The sequence below is a fragment of the Macaca nemestrina genome, chromosome 12, assembly GCF_043159975.1.
Source record: "Macaca nemestrina isolate mMacNem1 chromosome 12, mMacNem.hap1, whole genome shotgun sequence".
NCBI lineage: Eukaryota > Metazoa > Chordata > Mammalia > Primates > Cercopithecidae > Macaca > Macaca nemestrina.
In genome coordinates, this window is record NC_092136.1 from 114,313,782 (window position 1) to 114,324,925 (window position 11,144).

Here is an 11,144-nt window from a genome sequence, read left to right on the forward strand (position 1 = left end):
CAGGTAAGAGAAGAACCAGGACAGTGCAGTATTATGAAGGAAAAAAAAAAAAAAAAAGCCACTGCAACCAGTACTTATCTTCACACAGCCCAGTGTGGTGATTCCTATTCACTTAGTAGCCTCCCCATCTAGAATATACTCCGTGATCTTTCTTGATGGCCAGACTGTGTAAAGTTCATACACAGTGTTTACTACAGGGATCCCCAAATATTGTCAGTTTAATGAGTAAACACAAATTTCAAGGAGGGCACTACAGTGAGATGAAGAGTTTTCTGATTGGAGATTGTACAACTAATGTTTTCACCAGTGTACTTTAGGACAGCAGATTCAGATTAAGGCGCTGGGACTGAATGCAAATAGTAAAATTACAAATATAAAGTAAAAATTTGCAACCTTTGCCAAAGAAAGGAATGTAAACTGAGTTAATAATTGGAAAGAACAGTAAGGTTTAGGTTTTGTTCTTATTTTTAGTGCGACTGAGATTGTTGTTTGTTTGTAGACACATCTGAAAAAAGTGAAGGGAGAGATGGAAGATGGTAAATGTCAAGGAAAAGATGGAAGGATAAATCACTGTAATAAAAAGGAGTACTTTTTCGCCAACAGAAGTAAAGGTAAAGTGTCTGAGTTAACGAATGGATTGTTGACCTCTGGGGAGGATGATCCCATCAGCTCAGCTTTGTGACGACCTAAGAATATCCCTTCCACCCCTTTCCTGATCCAATCATTCTGGCTGCATAAAACCACCTAAATCAATTAACTGTTACACTTCCGTTAGTGCTAGGATATATTCATATAACTCCCACGTATTAAATGAAAATACATTCATCTAAAAATAAGACAACAAGATTGCTGCTACACCAAGAAAGGATTTTAAAAAGGCCTCTTCACAAGGTAAGTGAGGGCCAGAGGAAAGGAGGAAAGGCGGTCGTTTAAACTGAAATTCGAGCCGCGATGACACCTCCTAATGCAATCAAACGCTGTTGCAGCACACTTCTTAGGAGGTCGGGTTCAACGCCAGGGTAAGGTGAGAATCTGGCCTGGCGGCTCCGGCCCCGGCCATCCGGTTCCCTTCCGTTTATAAAGCGGGTTGGGCTGCGGCCGCCACCATTCACTCGACGGCTCTCGGCACGAACGCTTGGTCGCAAAGCCTGCCGAGGTCCTAGATGAATCGCTTCAGGTCTGGAAACGAGGAAGCCGTCTCCAGAGACCATTGCCAACGCTGACGCCCGCGGTCTGAGGTCGCTGTGGGAAGAGCCGTGGGCCACCCTGCTCCTCTGATCACCGGCGGACAGGGACACATTGTTCAGGGCCATCTTCAAACACCACCCGCAGTATTTGCGTTACGTCCCTCGGTCAAGGCAGGCCCTTCGCGGCTCCCCAGATCAGTTCAGCCTGTCTCGGACCGGGTGACTAACCACACCGGAAGCCATAACTGAGCCTGCGGAAAAGCCAGACACCGCCCTGCCTTTATCGAGCGCTATCCTGGCGAGCATGCGCACTCCGTCCGCACAAGTCGACGCCCGCTGAGAGCAAGCGCAACGGACGTTTCCGTTGGTGACGCCAGGGAGCGTGAGGACGTGGGGCTTCCGTGAATGCGCAGTGGGTGCGTCGGCCTCGACCTTTTGGCCAGGTTAGGGAGGGGGCGACGCTGAGATGGGGACGGCGGCGGCGGAAGCGGATCGGACTCTCTTTGTGGGCAACCTTGAAACGAAAGTGACCGAGGAGCTCCTTTTCGAGCTTTTCCACCAGGTAAGCAGATGACTTCGGCTCTTTTGCCTTTCGTTTTGCGTCTCGCCTAGGGCCTGGCCCAGCGACCACCCCTTTTTCTTTTCGTGGCTGTCAGGGGACCCGACTGGTGGCTGTTTGGGGGTGAAGGGCGCGTCTGGGTTGCGAAACGCTCGCTGGGTGTCGCTTTTCTGGAAGATCTTGGTTCGTTTAGGCCAAAAGTGACGACTAAAGGTGGTGGAGGGATCATCGGTCAAGTTTGGGGTAATTGGAGATCCAGGCATCCTTGGGAACATAGTGTGTGTGTAGGGTCTTCGTTGAGCAGTGCTTTTTCTTATCCCTCCTGTTCTCATTTTCCACTTAGGATAATTTGTCTTTGGTGAACTTAATATTTTAATTTATTTGTGTCAGTTTTCCCTTAAAGTTTGCTTATCAAATTGCAACATTATTAAAATATGTAAAATAAAATCGTTAAGTACTCCGTAGAAAAACAGTATTTTAGTGTTGCTATATTAAAATGTGTGGAAAATTCTGAGTATCCCATTCCCCCCATCCCTATCCCCTAATAACTGGTATTGTTTGATTAATCAATACAAAAGTCAGTTTTTGGTTCAAGAAAATCATTCTCTTGTTCTTGATAAATGTTCATTTTCATGGAGTGGCAAAATAATGGCGATTGTTCACTATGCTAAGAGGCCCATACAGTGCTGTGAACTGCGAAAGTGATTGTGTTTCCAGTTTCTTAATGGCCCCCTTCCCCAAATAAATCTAATGTTCGATCATAACTAGGATGTTTACTGTAGCCAAAATGGAAATCCGTGCATCATTTTTAAAAGAAGTTTCTGATTACATTTCTGTTGTTTATAAACTTTGACGTCTCGTATTTGTAAAATTTGAGTGTTTTCCTTTAGTTGCTTTATTTAAATTCTAAACACCTTTTTGTTTGTAGGCTGGGCCAGTAATAAAGGTGAAAATTCCAAAAGATAAGGATGGTAAACCAAAGCAGTTTGCGTTTGTGAATTTCAAACATGAAGTATCTGTTCCTTATGCAATGAATCTACTTAATGGAATCAAACTTTACGGAAGGCCTATCAAAATTCAATTTAGATCAGGTAAATGTCCATTGAGGTTAGGGGGCATTGTTTCCTGCTGTTTTTAAATTTATTATTCAGTTTTAAAGAACCTCTTATTTGTAGATGAAACTGCTTTCTTAAGCATTGTGATTAGCAAACTTTATCTTGAAAACAGGTAACATTGACACATGGATTTTGAAATTATAATTTTAAAACTGAGCTTAAAGTTTCATTTTGGGTTAGTGAAAAGAACATAAACTGTATCACTAAGAGAGTTGGGCTTGGGTGCTCTGAAAAGAGCTAGGTTTATTTTCTGAAAATGCTTCTCCTGGCTGCTTGGTAATTACTTGCATATATTTTGATTCTTGATCATGTGAGGATGAAACTGTCCATGTATCCAGTCTTACAATTTAGGGTGGAGATCAGAAAATTGTGGTCAGATTGGATATTTATGGAATGCTTTGTTTTGCTTATCTGATATTATACACTTATAATTTTCACTCTGATGAAGCCGTAAAGCAGTCTACAGCAGTTCAAGATTTTTTTTTGAGTGGGAGTCTTACCCTCGGCTGGAGTGCAGTGGCACAATCTCAGCTCACTGCAACCTCCACCTCCCAGGTTCAAGCGATTCTCCTGCCTTAGCCTCCTGAGTAGCTGGGATTACAGGTGCACGCCACCACGCCTGGCTAATTCTTTGTATTTTTAGTAGAGATGGGGTTTCACCATGTTGGTCAGGCTGGTCTCAAACTCCTGGCCTCAAGAAATCTGCCCACCTCAGCCTCCCAAAGTGCTGGGATTACAGGTGTGAGCCACCGCGCTGGGCCAGCAGTTTGAGATTTTTCTCTTTTAGATTGTGTTTACCTTTTTGGAGTGATTTCAGGTGGGGAAGACAAAATTTCAAATTAGATTTTCTATCAAGAATAATTTTTCAAATTATTTCACTTTAGGAAGTAGTCATGCCTCGCAAGATGTCAGTTTGTCATATCCCCAGCATCATGTTGGAAATTCAAGCCCTACCTCCACGTCTCCTAGCAGGTAATATTTCTCACTTATTGTTAAGATCACTTATCAGGATTTCTTACAGGGAATAGCCTCAAAACACATGAGCGACATAACCATCCCCACATACGTGTACAGTACATGTATACACTTGAAACAAAATTTCTCAAAACATTATTTACCCTCACTACTTGCATTACTTACTATTTCATTTAAAAACATTAATTTATTTTACAATCATTAATTGGTTGTTACTTATAGTTAAAAATACCAATTAGTCAGCAGAGTATTGGACTAAGAATTCCTAGAATTGGATTCTAGGTCTGCATCTATCAATTGTGTAATCTTGAGCTAGTCTCCTTTCTTTAGTCCTATCTTCCCATGTGTAAGGAAAAGAAGTTGAATTAAATGATTTGTAAAATCCCTTCAGGTACTGAGTATTAGAAAGTATCATATTTACTTAAATAATTTTATTTGCTTTGGGGAGGTTAATATTTTACCAGGGACAGTTTTTCCGGGTGTATCCATAGAGCTATTTAACAGTCATTTAAGGAAGATTTAATAAATACCTGCCATATCTCAGGTTCTTCACCAAATCTTTTACATGTATGATTTCATTTATTCCTCACAGCAGTTTTATGAGGGTAGATATTATTTTTATCTCTACCTTATATATAAAGGGAAATGAAAGATGGAGGTTAACTTGCTCAGATTCAGTGGGCTGGGATTCAAACCCAGGCAGTGTAGTGTGATTGAGCCCAGCCACTATGATATATTATCTAGGGGAGCTTAAAGTCTAAATGAAGGCACATATATATATTTTTGTGAATACCTGTTCAATTACTGTAATAAGTTCTGTAAAGAAAGAGTAGAAAGGGCTTTGAGAAAATTTTAGGAGAAGGAGATGATATAGATGAATGTGGAACTGAAAGAAGCCAGTGTACCTAGATCCTAATGAATGAAAATGGAGAGCAGTAGGGGATTTTGGTAGATACGCTGGAGAGGGTCTTGTAAACTATAATCAGGATTTTGAGATTTACCCTAAAATCGAGTAGGAAGGCAGTGAAATGTTTTAGGTAAGGTACTGGTAGGAACAAGTTTATATTTTAAGAGTTGTTTGGTTGCAATGGGAGAATGGATTGGAGGGGACAAGAGTGAAAATAGAGCAGTGAGGAAGCTTTTGGTAGCAAAGTATTGATGTTGGAAGCTATTGATGGATGAGGTTGATAGTTTAGATTAAGGTAGTGTCATGAGCTGGAGAGAAGTGGATGGATATGAAGAGATACTGGAAGGTGGATAGTGAGCAAGCAATAGTGCAAAAAATGTACCCTCCCGGTGTTCTTTCTTGTTAGCTGAAATTAATTAATAGTGTTTAAACATTTCTTAGTAAAGTTGGAATTTAAAGCACTTCCAGCCACTTTAATGGAGTCTTCAAAGGCAACCTAGGTAGAGGAAAATAAAGTTTTCCCTCTTAGAATTTCGTGAGGAGGAAAAAACAGGTGCAGTGACCCATTCCTATAGTCCCGGCTACTTGGAAGGCTGTGGTGGGAGAACCACTTGAGGCCTTGAGTTTGGGACCAGCCTAGGCAACATAGCAAGGCACTCTCTCTATTTAAAGAATTTCTTTGGGGAAAAAAAAAAAAAGTACAAGTAAATACTTTGGTTTTAATCAAAGGCTAGAGAGTTTATAATTTCTATACTATAAATTGTATTCCTCCCTTAGCATACAGATAATATATAATCTGATTTGAGAAAGGCTAAAATTAAAAGATCCAAACTGTAAGACTAGCCAGTTGGTTACAGGATTCTAAAGATATTTTAAAATAATTTAAAACATTTTTAAAGTGAGCTTTTCTGTAGAGCAAGTTATCCCTTTAATAAATAAGGAATAAGGTATAAATCCTCAAAAGTAATATCCTGTGTATGTTACAGAACTCTTAATTCCTTACCTCCCAAAACCTCTCTCTCTTCTGCCTCAGGAAATGTCTACCTAATTGCTCAAGCCAAAAGTCTAGATTTGATCCTTCATTTCTTCCCTCATTCCACATATCCAGTCAATCAAATTCTTTTCATTTTAGTTTTCAGTCTAGGTCTTTGCATTAGCTCAGGGACTGACAAATTATTTCTAGAAAAGGCCATATAGTTAATATTTTAGACTTTGCAGAAGATACTGTTTCTGTCTCTGCCATTGTAGCACTTAAGTAGCCATAGATAATACAAAAACAATGGTGTGGCTATGTTCCAATAACACTTTGTTTAGGGAAAACTGAATTTGGCAGCTTGACCCACTGTCTATACTTGCTCACCCCTGCACTAGTCCTTCAGCTGGGAAGTTTTTGCCTCTTGGTAACCTTGGTGTTCAGTTCTAGCTACAAATGTCACCTTTTTAGAAAGGCAGTCCCTCACCAGCTAAAAGATAGGGGAACCTCCTATCTGTTTCACTTCTACTTGATCTTTAATCAGACATTTTATCACTTACAATCATGAGAAAATATCCTGTTGTCTGTATTCTTATTCTGGCTGCATGGGAGCAGATACCTTGTCTGTGTTATTCATGCCAACCTTTGAGAAATGTGTTTTGCTCATGGTTGTCATTTAGTAAGTATTTAGTGAATGAATGGTTATATGTTGGTTTTCTTTTTAGCAGGTACGAAAGGACTATGGATAACATGACTTCATCAGCTCAGATAATTCAGAGATCTTTCTCTTCTCCAGAAAATTTTCAGAGACAAGCAGTGGTAGGTTGACTATTTTTCAACTTGAGTTGCCAAAAAAAATTCATCCTTAGTTAAAATGTTCATATTGTACCAAATAACTGATTTTTAATTAACTCTGTTAAGTTGGAGGTTTTATTCCTTTAGTCCTCAAGAAAAATTTTTTCTCAAATTTTTGTTAGACTAGCATGATCTTTGTAGATTGAGCACTCATTTTAGTTTTCACTGGGCTGAAATATACACTTAAGAGACTGAAGATAAATAGAAGTCAAACTGCTTTTACATTTGTTTTTCTTTTCAACCATCATTTACTCATTGTCTGATGCTCTTGTACCCTATCCTGAGTGACTTATCATAAACTTGGGTCTTCTAGACCAGTTCCATTTTAAACTTAACCTTTTTTTCTGCTGGTGGTAACATCATCATGAGACTAGGCTTAAAATCTTAGCTATCTTCTACTGTTTCATCTTTGTCATCACTTGTTCAGGTAGGAAGCTGTTGGTAACTATTTGGTACCCAAATCATGATCTTGGCTTGTAGTCCCCAGACTTTTGTATTTCATAGGTCTACAAAATGAAATATAGACGTGAAAATCAATTTGAGAGACCAGTATAGAGGATGTTACCTTTTATGTACATATTGTCTATTTTTCTAATTTTACTGTAGACTATTAAAATAAAAATGATCATATGCTAATATTTTCCACAGGCAGAATTTGGGAACCACCGGTCTAGTCAATTATGCCCCCATTTCCCCCTCCCTAGTTCATCTTGCACACCATTTCAGAATTAATATTAAAATTCTGTTTTGTTTATCTTCTTGCACATTGACTTTCCCTTGTTTGTAAGATAAAGTCAGATTTCTCTAGCCCAATTATTAGCGATTCTTACTGTCTGATTCCAGTAAACCCTGTAGCCTTACCTTTCATTGTTTACTACTTATTACAATCCGTAACCTGTCTCAACCAGAATTACTTGGTATTCTGTGAACCTGTTCTGTGTTTCCCTCTTATTTTTGTTTGCACAATTTCCTTTTCTTGGCATATCTCCCCCTTAAAATATTTTCTTCAAATATTCCATCCATTGTTTTAATACCCAGATCATATGCCACCTTCATGAAACCTTTCCTAATGATACTGACCTCCTGATTCTTTATGTTTTTTACACAGTGATTTTTGCATTATAGTCATTTTGTGTGACTTATTCTGAGTTGCATTCTTGAGGACAAAGAGTATTATGTATGTATATATATTTCATAGGTATAAATTGGAATGATTGAGGCTATTGTACTACTTTAGTTGTGTTCAATTTAGGATCCCTCTAGGCAAGAGTGACTTTATTTTCTTTCATTATCCATTAACTGACCAAATACGTATTGGCTTTGGTATCTAGAAGTATTAACATTTCTGCTTTTCCTCTTCCTCAGATGAACAGTACTTTGAGACAAATGTCGTATGGTGGAAAATTTGGTTCTCCACCTCTGGATCAGTCAGGATTTTCACCATCAGTTCAATCACACAGTCACAGTTTTAACCAGTCTTCAAGCTCTCAGTGGCGCCAAGATACACCGTCATCACAGCGTAAAGTCAGAATGAATTCTCATCCCTACCTAGCAGATAGACATTATAGCCGGGAACAGCGTTACACTGATCATGGTTCTGACCATCATTACAGAGGAAACAGAGATGATTTCTTCTATGAAGATAGGAATCATGATGGCTGGAGCCATGATTATGAAAACAGAAGAGACAGTAGTAGAGATGGAAAATGGCGTTCATCTCGACACTAACGTGTTAAAAGGACATTGTTTTTATAGGGTCATTTTAGGCCCTTCGACTAAGTTGATATGGAAATATTTTGTTGAAAAACTGTACAGAGCAGCTTTACAAGTTGTCACATTTCTTTATACATTTTTTTAAAGCTACAATTTAATACACAATGAATTGTGGTTTTATTACATTAATAACCTTTCACCTCAGGGTTTTATGAAGAGGAAAGGGTTTTATGCAAAAGAAAGTGCTACAATTCCTAATCATTTTAGACACTTTAGGAGGGAGTGAAGTTATATGATAAAGCAGATATTTTAATTATTTGTTATCTTTTTGTATTGCAAGAAATTTCTTGCTAGTGAATCAAGAAAATGTCCAAGTTGACAGTCTAAAATGGCTACTGGTATTTTGTTAATTCAAAAATATAACTTTTCAGTGATTCATTTTACTAACATTCTATTTGAGAAGACTTATTGGTAAAGTTTGGGGATAAAGTCATTGCTTAACTTCTTAGATAATTTAGGTATAAATTCTGTGACATGCTCTTGAGCTTTACCCTAGTTGAAGATACATGTGTAGACCTACACATATTGTTTCACTCTAAAATTTAGAAATTGTTCATTAAATCACATTTGAGGTATAAGTCACTCAGGAAGTTAAAATATCTCTACATGTATATTTTTACCTTAAAAATACAATGTTAGGATAAATCCCCTTTTCAGGAAGAACAAAAGTGTCAGTGCATAGTTAGATAAAATGGTAAAATGTTTTACTGAAAGCATACTTTTTCGGAAGAAAGATTCATGGAGCCTTTAAGTGCTGCCTCTGTCAGTCAAACGTTAAAAACTTTAACATTTTCAAAGTGCCCAGGATGTGTACAAAGACACATTAATGGAGATTGTACAGGTTGTTTTTTTGTTTGAACCTTTGAAAGAGTTTAATCTCAACGTTTTCTAATTTTAAAAATTTAAAATCTTGTTTAACAAAAACAATGTATTAAGATACTGTTTTAATTTCATTACAGAATTGTTTATAAAAGTTCATTCTTTGAAAAATAAGGATCCTTTTTAATACCACAGCATTTGTACTGTTCCTTTTTAATATACTGAAAATATAAAATGAAGGGTGTGTGTTATTTTTTTTTATGTCACTGACTTCAGAGACATTGTATACAAAGAATTACCAACATACTTTTATTCACTGATTGCCTGCTGTTTAGAATGTCAGTTCTTTAATTTTGAGCATCCTGAAATACATCTTTTGTACATACAGAGCATGATGTTTCAGAATCAGATTTTCAGTGACCCCTCAATTATAGTTTAGAGTACTTTAGTTACCCTCAGTGGTCTCTAGGAGTTAAAGTACACTTAGATTTCCTGTTTATAAATGAATTCAGTTTTTCTGTATCTAAGTAAATGGAGCTATTCAACTACTCAGTATAGAATTAAGATAAACAATTCGTTTGCTTAAGCAATTTCACAGAATTTGTTTCCAATGAGATTATTATTTTTGAGTATCTTATCTGTATGAAAACTTAGTAGGTTTGTAGATGTTAACAAAGGTTAATACTGCATGTTTGTTTTTGTTTGTTTGAGGCAGTCTTGCTACGACACCCAGGCTAGAGTGCAATGGCAGGATCTCAGCTCACTGCAACCTCCACTTCCCAGGTTCAAGTGATTCTCCTGCCTCAGCCTCCTGAGTAGCTGGGATTACAGGCACCCACCACCACGCCCGGCTAGTTTTTGTATTTTTAGTACAGGTGGGGTTTCGCCATATTGGCCAGGCTGGTCTCAAACTCCTGACCTCAAGTGATCCACCTACCTCGGCCTCCCGAAGTGCTGGAATTACAGGCGTGAGCCACTGTGCTCGGCCTAATACAACTTTATCTGTGGGTCAGATCCTTTCATATTGGTTAACCGATGACCCTAACTCAGAATAATCTTTTTCAATGGCATTTTGAGGGAAGCTTGTGAAGTTCCAGTGAATCTTCTTTTTCACTTCACTTTCAGTGAGCTGAAAGTAACCAAACTAAATACATGTATTGCGTAAAGGGACAGGACAAGACAGCCTTAAAAAATTGAATATAGCTGGTGAGACAACTCCTAAGTACGGGTTGAGCATCCCTTATCCAAAATGCTTGGGAAGTGTTTTGGATTCCGGAATATTTGCTTTAATGTTTGTCGGTTGAGCATCCCAAGTCTGAAAATCCAGAGTGCTCCTGTGAGCATTTGCCTTGAGTGTCACATCTGTGTTGGCACTCAAAAACGTTCATATTTCGGAGCACTTCAGATTTCAGATTTCGGATGCTCCATCTATATCAAGAGCTGCAAGAACAGAAAGGAAGAAGAGACTATTTTTGTGGGAGAACAGTTTCTCCCAGAGTGTTTCCCATGGAACGCTAGTCTCAAAAGGTGTTCTAAAAAAAAAAAAAACAAAAAATCAAAAGTGTGGAAGCCATTTTGTGTTATTGTGTGACTTACTTTTACTCAAAAACAGCACTGTAAAATTTCTGACAAGTACTATAGTAAAGAAATCCCTTTATACTTAACCTAGTGTTTTCTACCTTTCCCCATCTAAAATAAAATTTTTCTGCCACTTTCTGATTATGTTGTGTGTGCCCACTTTCCCCATACCCACTGCTACCATCTTAGAGTAGGCAATTTTCTCGAGGATTATTCCCAGAACACCCTAATGTTTTCCTGCTTCCAGTGTTTTTTCCTCAAATTCATTCCACACTCTTAAGAACTGAAGATGTAAATCTGTCACTCGCCTGAATTAAAGCGTCAGTGGCCTCTGACTTAAGTACAAAATACTCAACTTAATATGACCCCTATTTGGCATCTGCTACTTCGGTTTCTTCTGATG

At 38.2% G+C, this 11,144-nt stretch overlaps 2 protein-coding genes across 4 annotated transcripts; one reads left to right on the forward strand and one right to left on the reverse strand.

The window, feature by feature from the left end:
* Positions 1-753: 753 nt before the first annotated feature.
* C12H11orf71 (chromosome 12 C11orf71 homolog) lies at positions 754-1,313 on the reverse strand. The gene has a single exon (XM_071075613.1). The coding sequence runs from the start codon at positions 1,311-1,313 to the stop codon at positions 930-932; it is 384 nt and encodes a 127-aa protein (XP_070931714.1). The 3' UTR covers positions 754-929.
* A 225-nt stretch (positions 1,314-1,538) lies between these two features.
* Positions 1,539-10,882, forward strand: LOC105476469 (RNA binding motif protein 7). 3 transcript variants are annotated; one of them, XM_011732445.2, is made up of 5 exons: positions 1,539-1,749; positions 2,675-2,837; positions 3,746-3,833; positions 6,442-6,535; positions 7,937-10,882. In XM_011732445.2, the coding sequence occupies exons 1-5, from the start codon at positions 1,654-1,656 to the stop codon at positions 8,297-8,299; spliced, it is 804 nt and encodes a 267-aa protein (XP_011730747.1). In that variant the 5' UTR covers positions 1,539-1,653; the 3' UTR covers positions 8,300-10,882. The 3 variants fall into 3 exon arrangements, with proteins under 3 accessions (XP_011730747.1, XP_011730748.1, XP_011730749.1); XM_011732446.2 differs by having other exon boundaries at positions 6,445-6,535; XM_011732447.3 differs by lacking the exon at positions 1,539-1,749 and adding an exon at positions 1,782-1,989.
* Positions 10,883-11,144: the final 262 nt, after the last annotated feature.